The 20,978-nt window shown below is 37.7% G+C and overlaps 1 protein-coding gene across 1 annotated transcript in view; it reads right to left on the bottom strand.

Moving 5' to 3' along the window:
* LOC105939191 (mitotic arrest deficient 1 like 1) overlaps window positions 1-20,978 on the bottom strand; it is a 55,355-nt gene that overhangs the window by 19,647 nt on the left and 14,730 nt on the right. Inside the window, exons 10-15 of the mRNA XM_036136672.1 lie at window positions 18,984-19,070; window positions 18,073-18,217; window positions 4,933-5,073; window positions 4,541-4,597; window positions 2,519-2,610; window positions 649-739 (exon numbers count right to left, since the gene is read on the bottom strand). Of these exons, the coding sequence (XP_035992565.1) occupies window positions 649-739; window positions 2,519-2,610; window positions 4,541-4,597; window positions 4,933-5,073; window positions 18,073-18,217; window positions 18,984-19,070 (613 nt within the window). The remainder of the gene's footprint in view (window positions 1-648; window positions 740-2,518; window positions 2,611-4,540; window positions 4,598-4,932; window positions 5,074-18,072; window positions 18,218-18,983; window positions 19,071-20,978) is intronic.

The following is a 20,978-nucleotide window of genomic DNA, read 5'->3' on the forward strand; positions in this document are numbered from 1 at the left end:
GGTAGCGTTCATGCTTGAAGAGACATGGATTTCATTTACTCCACGGCTAAATGGAACCAACACGCTTGCCCACACAGATTTCATTAAAGGGCCTTGGTAGCTTAGTTTGGCACAGTGTGAGTCAGGGGGAGTTAGAGAACCTGACTGAGATGAAACATGCACTCTCTCATACAAGCTTTATATGGGGGGAAACATTGTAAAAATAAAAAACAGGCACAGGTGTAGCCAAGAATTAATAACTAATTTTTGCAAGATTATCAAAGCATTTGCGTTTGTGTCAACACTGTTAATCTCGCTTCCTGGCGGTATTGATTTCCTTTGAACACATTTTGTTCTCATTTAAAAACTACCCATCTATATTTATTCACCCCAGTCCAAAGCCATGTCTACTGTAATCCTTTCATCCAATAATAGGATGGGTTTTAAAAGCCTTCCTTCGGTTTTGCAACTATTCCACCGGACATGGCAAGAATGACACCTGGGTCCAATTGTGCTTGAAAAACTGTCAGATATGAGAAATGTCTGCGTGTATCAATCTGTGGCGGCTTGCGGGATGTGCCGCTACCCTTGGGGTTATTAAATTGGTTCCTTTGTGCCAGACGAGTAAATCCATCACAAAAACCAGTTGGAGGGAAGTTTGGTGCCTACCTGCAGGTTGTGTCTCTCCAGTCTCATCTCAAGAATGTTATTCTGCTCCTCCAAACGCTGTCGCTCCTTCTCTAAATCTTCAATTTTTTGCCTGGGAATTGTAAACACCAACAAAATATTTACAATTACCAAAAAAAAAAAACACCATAAGAGCAACCTTGAATTTTATGTCACTTAGAATTTCTAATTTTATTAATCAGGGTTTCTGGTGATTTCAGTAACTTAAATTTAAACATTTATAAAAAGAAAGATTATTGCTATTTAAACATTCGCACTATCTTTAACTTTACAATTCATATGAAATAAATGCAACTTAACTCAAGCTGGTGGTTTTTGACTATGGCATTTTATTAATTTGCTTTGACATGATGGTTATCCATGTTAAAGAGCATGAATCTTCATATTTGGAGCTTTTCTCTTTTCAGGCTTATAGTTTACAATGGTTCTATTCATTTACATGAAGAAAAACAACAAAAATGCGGCTAAAATGTGTTAAAGAGTGATGACGTTACATAAGGAATACCAAACGTGAGCATCAACTCATTACCTAATGTCCACCTAACTTTAAAGAGCAAAGCCCTCCAGCTCAAACTTTAGTCAAATACAGAAAAGATTTATTTGCCGATGTATGCAGTAAGGAGAAGCTGCTTAGGGGAAATGTTGTATGAGTGCAGTAACCTAGAGACCTAAAAAATATAAATAAATAAATAATCACCCTATGGAGGGGTTTATAACACCCTGTTCTCTCGTTCTTTAATCTCTGACAAAACAGGAAAGAATTGCAAAGTGAAACAAAATTTGATAACTTAACGAGGCTTTCACTTGCGAAAGAAAAAACAAATAAAGGAATTTAGCCCTGACTGGCTGGACCAGACATAAAAATCTAACAGCAGACAAGTGACTGTGGAGAGATTTATGTTCAAGTAGAGTTCGTCTTGTGATGTAATCCACAACCTCTAGAGCGAAACTCACCAATTGCCACTGAAATGTCTTAAAATAGACTTTGTCCACCAAAGCTGTTGTTTTGTGGCTCTTACATACAGCTTTCATGGTTTTTCATATGAAGCTTATTGAAATCGTAGTTTTCAAGACAAAATTTGGTAAATATGCTCTTTGAACTCTGGAATGAATAACTTCACAATAAAAATTTTAAATAAATTCTATACACCAATGACAAACCTTAGGACCAGGATTATTTACGGGGTTCATGGAGAAGCTAGAACATCCATTGATAAATGCCTTTGCTGCCCTGCATCTTTCAGTTATTTCAAAACGTAACAAAAAGCACACGTAATGACACAAAAAAAGGGAGAATGAATAAATATCCAAACACAAAAAATATTAGTACGGTCTTCTGGCTCCAGCCTACTCTGTATACCTAGAACTAGAACCAAACATGGAGAAGCATCATTTAGTTCCTATGCTCCACTTATCTGGAACAAACTTCCAGTAAACTGTAAAAGTGTGGAAAGCCTGAGTTCTTTTAAATCAAGATTTAAAAACACATTTGTTTAGGATTGTGTTCGACTGCTCTAGTTAATTTTTTACTAAAACATCATTAGTTCAAGTTTGTAGTCCAAACATTTAATATTTGCTTTTAGTTTCCATTTTCCCATGTATTATTTATGTTTCAAATTTTAAATATTTTATTCCAACTTGCTTTTATTTTCCTATGTTTTAATGATGTAAAACACTTTGCATTGTCTTTGTACTGAAATATGCTATACAAATAAATCTGCCTTGCCTAGTGTGGCTAAACAGGTATAATTCTGACTTTTTAAGGCCTAAAGTTGCTAATTTTTACATTATGAACACAATAAAATCCTGCAGAAAACCTGAATAATTTCATCTGGTTGTATGAGTTTAATACCTTAGTATATTGATCTCTTCTTTGTTCGCTAAAGAGCCGCTGCCACCTTCAGAAGCCAGCTGCTTTTTTGCAGTCTCCAACTCAAGCTCCACCTGGAACAAGAAAATAAAATTATCTAGTTTCATCAACATTATACCACCTCCGACCGTAAGCCTGGCAAAAACCTTTAGCCTGCAGACAAGTTTCTGGACTCTATGTTATTGCCTGTCATCTCACGCCACATAGAGAACAATTCAGCAGATCCTTCACACACAATTAGTCCTCCTACTCTGTTTTATAATGTCCTATTCATTTTTGCTACCACAGGTTTTAATCTGTCTGTCTCCCAGTTATTCTCTGCTCGTTCTGCAATTATGTCTCATTTACATTTGCCAACCAATTTCCCTCTTCCTGACAGCATCTGTCTGTCTTTAGCAGATCCTCTCTTAAAGTCTTCCCGTGACGAATAAGTAATTACAGCTATACAAGACAGGTGGATTTCATGCGCTGCTACTCTTTGCTATGGATGTGTTGATGTAACCTTGGCAACAAGGAGCCGCAAAATAAGGTAAATTAAGAGGTGAGTACAGACTCAAAGGTGCACCTTCCAGCTCTGGTGCCTGCCAACACTAGGTTGTTACAACATTACCTCCTTTAACAAAAGGACAGCCCTCAATCTTTCCATGTAAAATTTCACCAGGGAGGATCATAAGAAGAATAATTAACAATCCTGTTGCCCAATTGTTTTAATTCATGTAGAGTACAGAGTCTCTTCAGATGTCCTCTTTTCTGAGCTCACCACACCAGTTTTATACAGACTTTAGGTCTTGGGACTGACAAAGTTAGGGAAAAAGGTGTTCTTTGTGTCTGGTGGCCTGTTTCTGTAGCAATCTTACCATACATTATCAATACAGGAACATTTACCAGGAACCTGAGTAATTTTCTAGAGCTAATATTACCTCTCTGTATTTATATTGTATTCACCATGATCAAAACAGACTATATATGTATAAATATGCTGCAGGAAAAAGTCCCTGGTAAGGATGCAGTACCACCTTTCTCCATTTACCAGGAACATGTATATTGGAGTGTATGATTGTCATATTAGTTTAAGATAGCCTATAGCTCTTGGGCACGCCGGTAGTACAGGGGTAGCACACGTGACCCGAGTACTTGTGATCGATGTGGCCATCCCAAGTGATGGAAACATCAGGAAAAAAAAAAAAAAAAAAGGAGTACGAGAAAATGGAGAAATACCAGGGCCTCAGGGAAGAACTAGAAAGAGCCTGGAAGGTGAAGACAACAGTAGCGCCGGTGGTCAGGGCAGTAACACCCCTTTGGAGAAGTGGCTCCAACAGATATGCCACGATCAATTACATGTAGAGGAAACACTGCATATAGTTAAAAAAGTACTTCTAATTATTGTTCTACTATTTACATTTCTTAAAGGGCATAGTCTAGCATCTATCCCATTTTGAAGTCCAGTCAAGAGTGGTTTATTGTCACCATGTGTTAGTGTGGAGAAATTGCTCTTTGGCCACTCCGGTTCACATTACACACAATGAAGGCAAACTGACAAACAGGTTTTTTCTTATAACAGACAAATGATGATTTGAGATGATAGTGAGCAAGTAGGCAGTAACATTAAGGTGATTGTAACGTATGATGGGCCAGTAACAGTGGGGGGTGATTTAAAAGCGTTGGACTGCAGTCTCCCATCGAGATTGCCCTCACAGCTCGTGGGAAGAAGCTGTTTCTAAGTTTATTGAAGGATGGATTAAAGAAACAAATGTCTTTGTTAATTATATACCTGGCAAATGAGTTATTTATTAAAAGTATTTATATTACTAAATTAATTTAAGCAACAACGGAAAGAAAAATTCAGTTATATTTATTTGTAGAAAATGTTAGGGGATGCCAATAACTGTGGCACTAGTAATCTTTGTAAGAAAACCCTTTTCAGTGTAAGAGTATGCTACTGTAATAATAAACTACTTTCTTTTAAGGCTACCTGGCAAATTGTGAAGGGCAGAGTACACTAACCTTCTGCAGCTGTAGTTTGAGTACCCCTGTCTCCTCTTGTGCCTTGGTAAGCTGGGCCTGGATAGACAAAAGAAAAAAGAAAAAATATTTAATACAAAATGTTAAGGTGTACCTAATTTAAGGGATATACAGTATAAACAGAGTATGCAAATAAAGAAGAGGCTAGAGACCATTCACTAATCAAAATCTGCATAAATTTCCTGTCAAGTTTTATCAGTTGTAAATGTTCATTTTTAATTAATTCGTCCCAGTACACAGTACAGCTAATAAAAAAACTGTCAAAGAACATCAAACATAATATGTAAGTGAACAAAGAAGAGTAAATAATACATTTGTTCTGAAAACTTTGAAGTTAAGTACACAGAGATAAAATATCTACAGCCAACACGCACCTCCATCTCTGTATTGTGATTCTGTGTCCTCTGCAGAACTTCTTCTGCCTCTTTGACTCGCTTGCTGAGTTGAGGAGAGTACTCGTTTGATGCCAGCTCGCTGTCATACGACTCCAGTATAGCACGCATGCCATCACGCTCCTGGAACACAAATAAACAGTCAAATGACATTAGATGGTAATCCTTTTCTGATGTATTTTTAGCAAAGAAAAGCAAAGAGACAGATGGACGATCTTTACCATCATAAAGCATGCATCAATAAACCGTGCAGCAGGGTGACAAAAACTCTGCCTGAACAAAGCAGTTCAGCTGTGACATAATTTCAATATTTATTTAGGGGTCCTTCACAATTCTCAAGTGTACAAAACATCCCGAAAAGAAAAACGGCAAATTCTGGCAATCCTTAATTTATTATAATTGAAATACAGAACCTATGTACATATGAGGGTATTGTTTTATAAAATTGTTGCCTTTGCACATTTTACAAAAAAAGGAATACACCACACATTCGTGCATTTTTAAAAAGCAAAGTCTGTATCCAAACAAAAAATAATTTTTTTTTACTATAGTCTGGCTACGTTCACACTGCAGGTCTTAATGCTCAATTCCAATTTTTTTAAGAAATCAGATTTTTCATTTTACTAATAAATGTGACCACCATCAGACTTGCTGTCTGAATGGTTCAAAACCGCAAAGTGACCCACCTGCACGGACAGCAGCGCCCTGTCTACGCAAGTAATGATGAATGTAATTGTTTCTACAAGCGTTCAATAAAAAGTTTTGTAAAAAAAGAAAAACAGATACCGACCCCCATCTCTCCTTATTAGAGGGCTACTGAGCAATGGAATCTGACTATATTAAGACCACATCATAGCAAGACTAAATAAGGAAAGAAGAAAGCAGTACAGCTTTTAATGGTCTTTCTTGGAGCGCCAACTGCTACTGCTGTGTGTGGATGTTTAGTGAAAGACAGGAGAGTGATGTCACAGATAAAATGCGACATGACCATTTAGACTGGCGACACAAATATCCGATATATGGGTGCGCTGGTGGCGCAGCGGGTAGCGCGACCCATGTATGGAGGCCTTTAGTCCTCGACGCGGTCGACCCGGGTTTGACTCCGACCCGCGGTCCTTTGCCGCACGTCTTCCCCCCTCTTCCTGTCAGCTCACTGTCAATAAAACGCGTGCCACTAGAGCCGCAAAAAAAATAAAAAAAATAAATAAAAATATCCGATATATACATCTCAATTAGTACCACATATGGAAAGATCGGAATTGGGCCATTCACACTGCAGTGAAAAAGACGGATATGGGTCACATATGGGCAAAAAGATCGTATTTTGGTCGCATTTCCCTGCAGTGTGAACATAGCCTTTGCGTAATGATTGAGCAAAAAACTTTATATCAATACTTTGTCCAGACAGAGGGATCTGCGGTGATTGGTGTGATTTATAGTTTGTCTTGTTCCAGCACATGAGGTGTTTTTTGACATCTGTGGACTAGTTAAAACATCTCATTGGATTAAATGCACCAATCACCTAACAACCGCCATATTTCGGAAGTCGAAGCGCGTGCGCATGCGCACTTGTTTTCTAAGAGTACTCCAGCCATTTTCCAAACTGTTATGTGTTGTTAAAATTTATCAGAATAACATGACAACCACTCTCCTGTTGATTTCCTCAACTGAGGATTTAGACTATTTCACAATAAGTGGCCAGCATCCCAAAGAGATGATTTAAGGGGGGGGGGGGGGGAAGGAAAAAAGAAATATAAAAGAAAAATCACATGGGCTATTATTTTAGGAAAGTGACGATATTTAAAGTTGGGTACCACTTTGGCGTTTAATCGTGGGCTTTAACATTAATTTGTCTGTGATTACCTTGAAATAAGTTCACTGATACAATTTATAACTCATTTGAACATTTTTTCATGTATTTTTTTTGCCTTAATGTTGGTAAATATAGCAAAAATGTCTGTTACAGTGAGCTTCCCCATCACGGTCATTACAAGATCTTTGTTGTCGAAGGATTTACTTGACCTGTGGTGTGCTCCCGCTGGGTGATCTTACAGTTGCCGTCCTGCCTGATGGATGTATAATTTTACACTGACTTTTAAAAGACTTCTCGGGACGGAAAAATTTCAAGGGTTTGCTTTCTTTCTTTCTACCCAAGCAAATTTAGCACTGTTTGGGTTAAATTAGAATTGAAAAAGTTTTACTTTGCAAAAATTTAGCATTTTCATTGAGAAACTTTACAGACAAACCTTTTTAAAAGGTCAGTTTAAATGTGCCTTTTGGACATATGTTGAATTACACACCACTAAGACTAGTCTGTCAAACCGTCAGGCAAACAAAAGTGTAGAGTCATGTCTTCAAAGCCTTTTGTATCACACTGGTGTCTGTGTTTGTCCTTATGTTTTCATTTCAGTAAGAACGGAGTGTACACAACTACCTAGAGGTTTTTTGCTGCATTCAGCACCTTTTATAAGAGCTATTTCTGAGCTGTCAGTCAGGGCACTTTGAAACACTGCTACTACTTTTTGGGAACTGATCATCTGGGCAGAAATCCCCTTTCTGGTAATCAAGAAATACAAATTTAGTTCAGCTAGTATCAGTTTAAGTATCAAATACAGATTAGGATCTGATTCTGAATCCATTCACTTATGACTTCACTACATGACTTTAGGAAATAAATGTGGAATTTCAAAAATAATATTCCGTTTCAGTCTTTCACCGATTTTTCTGTTTTATGTGAAAGAGTTTTGTGAGAATGTCTAATGTGTTTGATTATTTAATTTCATTTATTTATATAGCCCTTTAAAACTGCCAACCAGACAGCCAAAGCGCTTTAAATCATAAAAAAGAATTAAAAAACTAAATAAAACAACAGATATAAATAATAAATAAAAACTTAGAAAGCTGGACTAACATGCCACAGTGCTACTGGGTAAGAAATGCATTCCTGAACCAAAACATATTTGTTTTTTGAAACCTGTGTATGTCACTTTCCACTAAAACTATCCCTGCCGTGGAATGTGCATCCCGCCGCTGCTGCCGCGTCAGTCTTATGCATCGGCTGTCGCCCGCCCAACACAAACCTTCAGGATCCCCAAGGTAAATACAGCAAAACTAATTCCCACCCGGTCACTCATACAGCCACAGTCTTTGATGTGGAAGTTATTACTGAGGTAAAAGGTATTAGCCATTTTGATATTAAGTTATTCTAAATTAAGTTGGGGGAAGCAAAGAAATGGAAAAAGCTATTTATAAAAGGAAGCTGGATATTGTATGACATACCGAGACAAATTTGTCTTTCATTCAGGGTGCAGAAAAGCAGCAGTTATTTCTGAGGCTAAACAGAGTAGAGGAGAGTTGCCGTTTAATCCTTGAGTTTTGAATCTGCCTAGCACCCTTTAGGAAGTCTCAGTGAGGCTAAAATTCTTCAGTCTCTCAAGCAGGCGTCTTCAACCCTGATCCTCAGGAATAACTTTCCTGCATGTTTTAGGTGTTTCGCTTCCTCCACACACTAAATGGGTGTTCATCAGGCCTCTACAACCCTTGATGACTGCTGAGGTCATGCAAACATTTGATTCAGGTGTGGTGGAGCAGAGACATCTAAAGAATTCTCTAAAGAATAAACTGTTTTAGTGATGAAAGCACACTAATCATTTGTATTTTTTGGTTCTTCGTATTTCCGTGAAACAAAATGCTAAGCAAGCAGAATGTCTCAGGTGTATCAGAGGCAACTGATAATGATATCTAAAGACAGGCCTGAAGCTCACCTGTTTCATGGTGGTGACATCAGGACAAAGCAACACAGAAGAGAACTGAGCTCAAAGAGACACTGACAGCCAGAAAGAACCGCTGAGCCTTTTTCAACTTAGTTGATATTTGATCAAGCTTCCAAAATGAAGCCCCTTCAGAATTTCATTTCAACAAAAATAAAAATCCTAGTCGTACAGTTTAGTATTAGTGGGTTTGGCAGATCCAAGTATAGAAACACAAGATAACATCATTTCTGGTAAGAGGGGAAAGGATTTCAGTCAGAGCAAACAACCTACATTTGTATAAAGGAAAAATAAAAATAAAAAACAAGGATGTTCACAAACCTCCAAAACAATAGTGCTCCTATTTACATCTGCTATTGATTTTCTTTGTAATTATGTTTATTGGTCCCACCTCTCAATGATATGGATTGTTTTAAACATATAATTTTAGCCAAATCATCACTAAATAACAAGTCTGAATTATTCATATACTTGTAATGATAAAAAGGTGTTATATTTGTTCAGACTTGCAGAGAAATTGAATAAGAGAAAGAAAAAAAAACAATTTTAAAAAGGAATAGTGGACGATTTCTTCAGAAATGTAGGTAAGAAACAGCCAAGCCCCTTTTTGAATAAATGCACTTGCGCAAGACTATCGTACCTGCTCCCTCTTCTTGAGACTCAGTCATTTCAAAGTTTACGGCGAGAGCAGTGGAGCTACTGTGAACAACCACGCACATTGCCGTTATGTGAGGACGTCACAATGATTTACATGTGGGACAACCAATGAATAAGGTGATACCCTATGAAATCTAAGCCGAAAGATCTTCCACTATACCTTTAACCGTGTGCGTACCGCCGATCTGAATATAAATGTCTAAACAGTTTGTGTCTAGGCTGCGTGGGGTCAGCAGAGATGTTAGCTGCCCTTTTTCCTTAAAACCTGTACAAAGTTAGAAATTTCTTTGAACCCTTCCTAGTGTGACAAATAATCAATTTGTTTCTTATCTGATGTTATTTTTTGAGATTTGTTTGCCTACTTCATGTTGTCAGTTTCTATTTAGGTGACTTCTTGATTCTATTCCACACACCCAGGTTGGATTGGAAAGCTTTTTTTTCATCAATTAAATAACTATTTGAAAAATGATTTTTCTATTTACTCAGGTTAGGTTTCTCTAACATAAAAATCTGTTAGATGGTCTGAAACATTATAGGGAAACAAAAGGTGAAAAAAGAAGAAACCTGAAAAGGGTCAAAGAATCATTCATAACACTGTTTGGTAGAGATCGGAGGTGGTCCTTCAGATCTGGTGTCCTGCATGTTTTGGATGCGTCCTTGCGCCTACGCAGGTGATTCAAAAGTATGACTTACCTCCTCAGAATGTCATCAGTGTCTGCACAAGCCTGCTAATCAACCACTAATTTTATTCGGGTGTGCTGGACCAGGATAGCTTCTAAAACATGCAGGAAACTAGCTCTTAAGGACTGGAGCTGGCCTCTTTTGGACTTTGCAATATCACTCTGGTTTAAATCAATTAGATAATTTTGCAAACCTCTGTTTTACATTTTTTTGTCAATATCACACAATACCATGTTTTACTGCAGTGTAAACAGTATGAAAGGAAATTATTACAAATAAACTTTAACTGATTTTGGTAGTCTGGTATTTATCAGAAAAAAAAGCTTTAGCCAATAAAACAAAAAATCTGTTTCTAACCAGGAATAATGTCATAGACCTTTTCATTCACAAATCTTTACCAGCTATCATCTTCTGTATGAATAATCTATTCCGCCTAAAAGACAGCAAACAGCAGCTTAATTAATGCAAATTTGATGTTATCCAAAGCAGTAAAATGGAAGCACCCCCTCCCATTCTCCCTGTGCACTTGTCCACTTCGGTGTTACAAAAAAAAGGAGGTATTTTAGAGCAATATGCCTTTGCAAAATAAATATTTCATGACCAATGGGGCTGATTAAGAACATCTTTGAATTTTAAAGCATCACTGAAAGCTAACTTGTGAATCATTACCAGAGATAATTGAGAAAAGTGAATGCAATCCAGGTTCAAGCGGAGAAACAATTACATAGAATTAATATAACTTAAGATACTGTCTCTGTTGCGATTCCAGAATGGTTTAAACCGGTTATGAAGGGTCCGTCAGTTTGACTTAACCTTCCGTATATATATAACAAAATATGAAAAAATAAATATACCACCGAATTTTTTTTAAAAAAATTTCACATTTAAGAGAAAATCGTTAAAGATTCTGATCACTTTTCATGCGCCCTCCAACCCGGAAGTGGTGACGTCATGTCGTGAACGTTCATCTCAACATGGCGGATTACTGCACTTCGACGACAAGAAGTCTGAAAGTGAAATTTCGACTTCAACCGAGCGATTCCTACCAGGTGACGATTCTGATGTGTCGGAGGAAGAATATTTGTTTCTCGAGCCTCACATGTTCGACCCAGACGTTTCAGATGAAGAGAAGGCAGCGGACGAAAAACAGCCTTCCGAGTCGGACAAGGAGTGGAGATTGGACGTCGGGAGATTAGATGAATGGTAGGACTCGTTTTTTCTTTTAACTACGCAGTTCAAATATTTATTCGTATGTTGACATCATTTTATTTTAGGCACCATAGATATTTAATGGATAAAATGCCGATGTTGTGCGAAATTCAGTTCCCCTGAGAAAATCTGTTTTCCCCCCTCCCTTTGTCGGGAGCGCGCATTGCTGCCGTTTTCACGGCTCGTATTTTTAGGTAAAACAACGCATATAATCGTGTCAAGGTTGTAACCTTCAGTTTAATCGGCAGCTGTTTACAAAATTATAAAATAAAAATAAACGAGGTCTTCTTGTGCTGTTTTGTGTTATTTTAAACGCCAAGATAATCGGTCTTTTTCCAACTTTTGTCACTTTTACTGAGCCGTCCATCTTATCTTATCTTAAATAAAGAGATGAGGACAAAATGTATCACTACAATGAATGAGCATGTATTCACAGTTATAAATGAATTTATGCCATGGCCTAGTTAGGCCCAATGATGACGTGCTACTTATGATAAAGAATCACTTGACAACATTTTAAAAACAGTATCTGTACATTAATATTTAGCCTACCTACATACTAGCATAACAAAAGTCAAAAATAATAATATATCAAAAATATACACTGAGAAATATTGAGGCCTAAAGATTTCCATATTGTAAATCCATTTCCAACTTCCCATAAATGCATTAATAGTGAACTTAGCAAATCAGTTATGGTGTGTAATTCATATACAAATAAGTTATACAATTAATCTATCTTATTTTTTAGGTGTTCATATTCTCACTGCCAATAATGGATTCTGCGAGAGAGTGCATCTGTTGCCAGAAAATCGACTTGGTTGTTGCTAAGATGGGAGAAGCCAGAGGAGATGGATGGAGAAATCCCTGACACAGACCATCCTGTCATGGAAGCGGTGTGTCTAAATGGTTGGGCATTGCAGGTTGCTTGGTCCCAATACAAGCAACAGCATAGACATGTAGCCTATAGACAATTTGTGAGATGGTGTTGGGACTATTTAGGCAAAGATACCAGGGCTGTGATACCCTCGTGTGCTGTCAGCTGTATAAGGGCCCACTTCCCACCCCCAGGACATGAAGATGATTTTGCCTTTAGAGCTCACCTGTTGGCAGTTAAAAAAAAATACCCAAGCTTAAAGAATAAAATCTAAAACATGCATGTAAAGAAAATTGTTGTGTTATTATGTAATATAAGCAATTACTAATAAAATGATTTCATGGTCTTCTTGAAAATCGACTGAATGAGGATACTAATATAAATAAAATCATTTGTAGTGATTATCTGCATGGAGTATTCAAAAGGGATGTACAAATAATCATCAAAATATATATGAGGTTACGGCTGTTCATCATAGAATATGTGAACAAAATAAAAATGTAATATTATTTTGGACTCCTGCTCAGGTATTTTGGGTAATGAAAGAGCAGATAGGTTGGCTAAGGAGGCTTATAAAAAATAATATATTGATATGCCTGTAAAGTTATTCAAATCTGAAGGCAAAAGTATAGTTTGGAGAGAAAGCAATAAGATATGGAAAAGTAGGTGGGATAATGAAATAAATGGAAGGCACTTATATAGGATACAAAATACAGTTTATGTAGTAAGGATTAGAGGAATAAACAGGAGGGAGGAGATAATTATAAATAGAATAAGAACCGATCACAGTTTTGTTTTAAATGGAATTCTTTGTAAAATGGGGAAACATCTTACTGGTTTTTGTAGTTGGTGTCATAATGTAGAAACAATGGAACATGTTTGTATTAATTGTAGAAGATATGTAAATCAAAGATTATTAAAAACGGAATAAGGTTTTATAGGAATTTAAAATTGAGAATGTGGTTTATAAGCTAAATAGTATTTAGGGGAAAAAGAAGATTCTTCGGTTTAAAAAAAATACTGGGATCAGAGAATTTGAGGAATAGATATTAGGATCCAATAGAGGGCAGTAATGCAACAATAATGGATGCAAGCTGCCGATAAAATCTAAAGAAGAACAGCGGTTGTGAAGAGCCAAAGACCCCCTCCCCCGGAGCACAGAGGCAGTCGTCTTTAAAACGACGAGCCACAAACGGGCTCTAAGTGTGTCTTTTGGCCACTCATGCAATCTTCCATCTTCATGGGAACAGTACACAGCGACACAACGACGAGACATCTTGTAAAAAAGCCGTGAAAGCAAAACAACCCTATCCATTTAGTACTCAGACAGTATAGCGGAGGCCGGCTTCCAGGTTAGCAACTCATGCTATGACGTCACTGGGAAAGTCCGCCGAGCGAGATCGTTTTGATTCCATGGATTTTAGGAACGCAAAAAACGAGAGATGCGGGTAGGAGACCGGAAAAAAATTATCAGAAGTAATAAATAACTATGTGGACATCATCTGTGAGAAAAATCTCGCTGATCTGCCACTTCAACGATTAACGCTTCATAACCGGTTTAAAGCAAACATATATCACAATAGCAGCAGATAAACTGCATATAAACCAAGCACAATAACTACTAAATACCTGAGCTAAGGACAATTCCTGAAATTCTTGTTTGAACAAGTTTCATTTCAAACCATTTTTACATGTCACCCCTCTTAACGCTCGGCTTCAGATTTTATTGCCTACATTTTAATTTTAGATTCCAACAGACAAATCCCTCACAAAAATGTAAAAAGATCCTAATGTATTTAATGTATAAAAAGATCAAGTAAATGTTCTGCATTTTCTGTCATCTAAGGTGCCCTTTATAATGTGTAAGAAGTAATAAAGAAACCAAACATCAGTAGTAACAGAAGTTTTAAAAAAAAAACTAGACTGTAGAAACCTGTTTGGAGGTCAGTGTTTGCTCCATATACTAATCAGGAGGGCTTTTAGCTGTTTATTGTCTGTTAACCCGCAGATAAATTAATTCAATCTTAATCAAACATCTTTGCCCATTTCTGTGATAAAAAAAATCATTTAAAAACAAACAGGGAGCAGAAGGACAGAGTGATAAAACTTATCATTACTGTTTTCTTCATCTATTATTTCCAAATTGCTTTTCTGTCAACCTCTTAGCTTCTGCCTGAAGAGTTCTGCCTCTAATACATCACTCAGACGTTCTATAAAGTTACATCCTGTTTGTGATGGTCAGTGTAGTTATTTGGTAGGTGTGGCCTTAAGGCTAACAAAGATAAAATCACTTATTGGAAACTGCAAACAAATGCTGGGCTAGTGGGGTGACCAAAGTTGTGGTGTTGAAGTTTGTGTGCAAGGGACACAGAAGAAGAGCCATGCACCTTTGAGCAAACAGATGGGCATTGATTTAACTAATTTGAGAGGGTTGAAGTTGGTTATCTGAATTTTTGAAAGTTAAGAATTTATTTTAAAAATTAAACAGATGAAGTAAAATGTGAAATGGATGGTTATCAAGACTATGAAGGAAAATAGACTGAGTACCTTTTCCAGTGCAGGTTTTCCCCAAAACATGGTTTTATAGGTGGAGGCTACATACAATTTTTCCTTAATTTTTTTAACACCTTTTTTGCATTTGAAGCAAGTCAGTGTCACTACTGGTAACATAAGGTGATACTCTTCATCATTGCTGGGATGGACGGCGATCCCAGTCGCTGTCCTACTCAACACACCATGACAAAAGCAATAAGGTAACAAGTTATTTTAATGTGGGAACATATGTGCTTTTACCTCTGATTTGCATGTACAATACAGAGCTTTCTCTGATTTTTTTCAATTTCTTTGTTATGTTATCTGTGGTTGCAATTGTTAATGATAAAACAACGATCAGCTGGCTCATTAAATACACACTGGCATTCATGAGGTGCTTTGCATTGACCATTTATGGTTGAATGTGTGCATGTAGAGGGCAGAACCTGGTACGCAAACATTCACGTATAGCTGTGATCTATAAAAGGAAATTTCTAGCTGGTGTTTGTGCACATGATTTCATAAATCTTTTTTTCCAGTATTGGACATAAGCAAACTTGTAGTATAGATCCTATGCATTGTTCAATAAATGAGACCTCTGGTCCTTAAATATTAGCCCCAGTTTAGCACTTCAACTGGTTTGGCGCAAATGGCTCCCATGTCACATCAAGGGACAAAATAAGTCAGCGATGTTTTAAACATTCCTTAACACTCTGCTTTATGTTGAAATGTAAAGTATAAATTACAAAAAAGGTACATCTATTTTACAGGAATTCTTTCAGGGTGCTATTAATGGTGGCACCAGACATTTTGTTGAAAATGTTTTCTTAACATAGACATTTTTTTAGAATGAATAAAACATAATTAAAAGTTTGATTTGAGTTTTTTACTGTAAAGTTATGCTGCTGCAATAAAAAAAATAATACTTTAAGGCTTTTTACACATCTTCACTGGGAGGGACAATGATTGCGCAGGTAAGCTGCACTTTGGAACAGCACAAATAATATTTCTGTAAAGAGAGCTGAGATAGCTCCCTGTGTGAGCAGGACTAGCATCCATGTTAAATAAAGCTGGCAGGTAAAATGCTTTTAACTCGCATTTCAAGGTAGCTTAAAGAAGCATTCTGCTTTGAGCAAAAAAATTATTTGATAAGAGCCTTCAACACGCTTCTTCAAACATTCTTTTTTATGGAAAGTTAAATAACCCAAGAGATGCAATAACAAGAAAAAATATATATATTGTACAGGAGCAGTAATGTTTCTCTCCCTAGAAATTCGGGTTGGTACAAAAAGGACAAGAAAGGTTCCTTTTAGATGGAAAGTAACCTCAACATTAAAATTCATAACTAAATAATAAAAAAATTGGTTACCATCCCACCATTTTTAATCCATTTGCAAGCTGTCGTTTTCACACATTTATACAAGATGACTGGAAGAAAACTGATGAATAAATGAATGAAACCACTTGGCCAGTTGGGAATGTGGGTGAGGCAAAAATATTTAACTAAAGCCATTCAAATATGGCAACTTTATGTATATTTATTTTTAAAAGGCAGTTTTAAAATTTAAGATGCTGTCACATCATTTAGTACCGGTATACCGAACAACCTTAATATAAACCGTGCGTGTTTTGGGATCAAGGGTGTGGATATCACAGAGTTCATCTGTGTCAGACTGTACATTACTTTTGCTGTGACACCAATCTTGTCATCGTTTCTTTTGAAATCTTTGACGACCAATTGACATTTGGGTCCCCTGTGATCAGATACCCATTACCTCTGCTAATGACTAAGTAAATCACACCATCAGTTTTATTTTCCAACAACCAGTATATTGAGGAGAGTGAATCTTCATCAGGGCAGACAGAACGTTTGCATGATGTTGCAAGAGAATGAGTAATGGTAGTATTGGGCTGATGCTGCAATATCTGAGTAGCAGTTGTGTAAAGGCTGTAGAATGCCCCACTTGTGCACTAAACAGGTTGCTGATAAGTTTCATCACTCCTGCTGCGTAAATCTTTGACATATCCCCAAAGATCCACAACAGCATGGCTGTTTGTTTTGTTTTGGAAATATTTCAGTCAGCCAAATATGTCTGACTGAAATAAAAAATAGCTTTTTAGCCTCTCGGTGAAAGAACCATAAATTGTACAAATAGTATGACAGAAGAATTTGGTGGTTTTTAAATCATACCATAAAAATCGAAAGTCCCTTTTTGAATAGCTGTGCATGTGCAAGACCGTCTAACCTGCTTTTCCACTCCTCATGGGGTTCGTGTGAAAAAAAAAACTCCCAAATCCACGCTGGTCTTATTTCTTTCTACTGAGGCCTTCCTCCATTTTCATAAATTTGTAAGACGGTTTGCTTCTTAGCCATTTTCAAAGTATACGGTGAGAGCAGTAGAGCTACTATGAATGACCAACACTGAAGCTAACCAGCTACATAAACCCTAGAAGTGCGCATGTGCAACCAGCAAGCGGAAACTAACAACGAACGAGCACACACACACTAGCATTACGTGAGCACGTCAGAATGGTCTGAATATATAATGTATTGACTACTGTCAGGATGGAAGGCCGATTTACATTCCTAACTCTAAAGTTAGGAATTTAAATCTAATCTAATTGGTTTAAGTCCTATAACACAAAAGACAAAAAATGGGTGTCAGGTTCTTAAATCAAACTAGTGGTTTCATTTAAACATAAAATTAAGAACAAGATTATTCTTATTTTCGCATTAAGAAATATGTATTTCCTTTTGTTTTATTTTTATTATACTCAAAGGTGCATCAAAAAGCATGATGTTGGGTTTATCCAATTCTGGACTGAAAATGGGAGTTTTGAGGCATTAAGTAGGCGAGCAGAGATGATTATGGGAAAATTGAGATTCCAGTTGGTGTTTGATTGATTGGTGCATCTCACCTATAACCAGTTTGTACCCATTTAACAATAAATAAAAAGATGTGCTTTTACTCAATACACCGACTGAATGTTGGATAAACAGGAATCTTTCACAAAAGCTGAATCCTTACTGAAGTCAAAGATAGTCTTTGACAGAAAATGTGTTTGTGTGTGTGTGTGTGTGTATACAAGTGCGTATGTGATTTGTGTGCTAAGAGATTGTGCCTGATGACCTGGGGAATAACACATGCTGAGAAATCGATATCACAAGGAGGTCTAGTCAAGTGCTGCAGAGTGGGAAGAGGCATGAGATACAGCCAGAGCAGTCACATGATATTTACTGGCCAATTGGGAGAGGAGAGCGGTAAAGGGAGGATTAGGAATTCTGTGTAGGTCTTGAGATTCAAGTCCCTACTGTGTTCCCACAGTGTTTGAAGTAACTTGCTGATATTCAGCTGTTTAAGTGTGTGTGTGCTGCTGTCTTTGATTGTCAGATACCTTGGTTAACAGAAGTACTCGTTTCTGTAGTCGTCGGACGAGCGCATCATGAGTCTCTCTCTTTCTCTGCTCCTCCAGAGTCTTGCTGCACTGCTGGGTCAGCTCTGCCCGAAGATCGGAGAGGGAACGCTCGAAGCTCCTCACACTGACAGCACACAACAAATTAACAGGTGTGAGGATTCATTTTCAGTGTGCAAAGGAAAGAGACGGTTGGGGCGGAAGAGAAATTTTTTTGATTAAGTCAAGATATTCAGACAATTTGAGAAAAGCAATTTAAAAGTCAAATTAAAATAGTATTCCCCTAAAAGAACACCTGCATGCCTGCTTGACTGACGAGGGTCCAGAAATCATTCGGGGCAGAGATTTATGTCATCTGATCAATAGGATAATAATTACAACGATGGGCAATAATTATGCTGCAAAGTCTCTTTGCTGACTCTTGCTCATTCATCACCCTCCCATTTTTCTGTTTCTAATATGTCATAATGAGCAAAATCCACTCAGCAGAGGAGAAATGCTAGCGAAGCAACACAAGCTGGACTCAACCATAGCATTAATAACCCACAGCATGCATACAGTCCTCCCAGCAGACACAACCTCTGTTTGAACAGGACAAGTTTAATTAGTGAATTCCCTTTCTCACATACTAATCTCACACACACACGCACACACACACACACACACACACACACACATACATGGCTACTGTCAGGAGTGCTATCAGAGTCAGGACCGCTTTAATTAACTTTGTGACAATTAAGGACTTCTCAGAGATATGCTCTAATAGATACATGGGGGAGAGCGGCATGCAATGCAAACAGCATAAGAGAAATAAGTCTGAAACAAGAGAGAGAGTGAGAGAAAAAGAGAGATAGGGGGATTTTGTGTGTGAGTCAGACAGTATGCATTACCGGCTGCTGAGTGTGTAGTTCTGCTCTTTTAGAGCAATTTCTTTCTGTTGGATCTGAATCACCTCCCTGGACAGATCCTCTGGTTTCCTGCAGACACACACAGCACCGGGTAGTTAGCAGACGCATATGCACGGCTACCACAATGAAAAATCAATACGAGAGCAAGAGCAGAGAGGACGGAGCAGATGAAAACAAAGCAGCGCAGCTCCTTATTCTTTAGCCAGTGGGATGCTGGGATATAAAATGGCATGATCTACAGAGGGAGAGACTAGAGGCGAGTAAGTTAAATACAGATTATTATAGAAAACAAACTCACTCAGTGGCAGTTATTGACACTGTATAAACACACACATGCAGTCAGTTAAAAGGGAAATGACGCAGAAGAATGAGACATCTGTCGCATAGGATTCGAGGGATAAGTGCATGGTTTAGAAAATATTTAATATAGAGATGGCTGATTTATGTTGAAATTTCAATTCTAAAACTTTCAATGTTTAACCTAGAACAAACTTGAAGAGGGGTGAACGAATTAAATGGATCGATGGTAGCTGAGCAGGCAGATGGAAGAACAATTGTACGAATGGATGGAAAGATGAACGAGTAAATTAATTAAATAGAGGAGTTGAACATTACATCAGCACCAGCTGATGAGCTGACTGAGCTGTAGACTGTTTCTCAGTCTACGGCGCAGTCAATTCTCACGTTGCAAATCACAGATGGCAACGTACTATTGGGCGATATGTTGTGAATAGCTACAAGCAGTAACTTCCTGCAGCAAATGGACTGCCAGGGGACTGCAAGTCAGCTGTCAGACTTGTTTAATACGCTCCCTTCAGTAAAAAGGGGAACTGGCCTACACCAAAAATCAAATCTGCAGTGGTTTAAATCTTGTGGGCTGCATTTTATTAAACATTTAAGAGCCCCCAGACAAACTGGTGCTTTGCGCCGTTCTTTTTTTTTTTTTTTTTTACATTCAGAATGATTTGTTTTCCTCTCAACATAAAACTTCAGGCTTCAAGCCATAGTCAAGTAACTCTTGTGTTACATACAAATTTTATGTTTCCTAAAATATTAATTCATCCACACCACAAACACATTCAGAAAAAGACAGAAGGAAATGTTTGTGCTGGAAAAAGAGAAAAAAAATAAAATAAAACAATAACAGTAATAATCACACATTACCCTAACACAAGTACTTCAGACTGTTACGGTTCCAGATTCCTTTAATATAAGGATTTCCCATAATACCTGGGCAGCAGCTATCTAGTTTCACAAGCCAATGACAAAAATAATGAATAGATCCAAGAGACAGCTTGAGTTTCTAAGGCTACGTTCACACTGCAGGCCTTAATGCTCAATTCGGATTTTTTTGTGAAATCTGATTTTTTTTTTTTTTTTGCGCCGACTTGTATGTGATCTCCTGTGTGAACTGCATTCATACAACTTAAGTGTCCTGCATGCACAGTTGACGACGCGATGACGTCAGACGTAGCAAGCCTGCTCAGTGTTTGCGGAAGTAAACATGAATTATAATGCTGGCGCGCATTTTTTGCGATCTTTAATTTCTTTTGTAACCGGAGCTTTCTCTCCGTTGACTGCTCTCCTCATTGTTGTCCGACATGGGTGTCACTTTTCTTCCCGCTTCTGCATAGCAGGACACAATAGTGACGTTTGTCGAGTATCAGTGACGTACAGGTCGGATGAACGCGACCCGGCCGTACAGAGACAGGTCGCATTTGAAAAGATCAGTTGCGTATTGGAATTAGGACCACATATCTTGGGCTACGTTCACACTGCAGCCTGAAGTGACCCAATTCCGATTTTTTCGCCCATATGCGACCTGGATCTGATCTTTTTATGACAGTCTGAACAACACAGATCGGATTTTTTCAAATGCGACCCAGGCCACTTGGATATGTGGTCCTGAATCCGAAACGTATCTGATCTTTTCAAATGCGACCTGTGTCTGTACGGCACCCATAGCGGACAACAATG

Source organism: Fundulus heteroclitus, chromosome 5 (assembly GCF_011125445.2).
Source record: "Fundulus heteroclitus isolate FHET01 chromosome 5, MU-UCD_Fhet_4.1, whole genome shotgun sequence".
NCBI lineage: Eukaryota > Metazoa > Chordata > Actinopteri > Cyprinodontiformes > Fundulidae > Fundulus > Fundulus heteroclitus.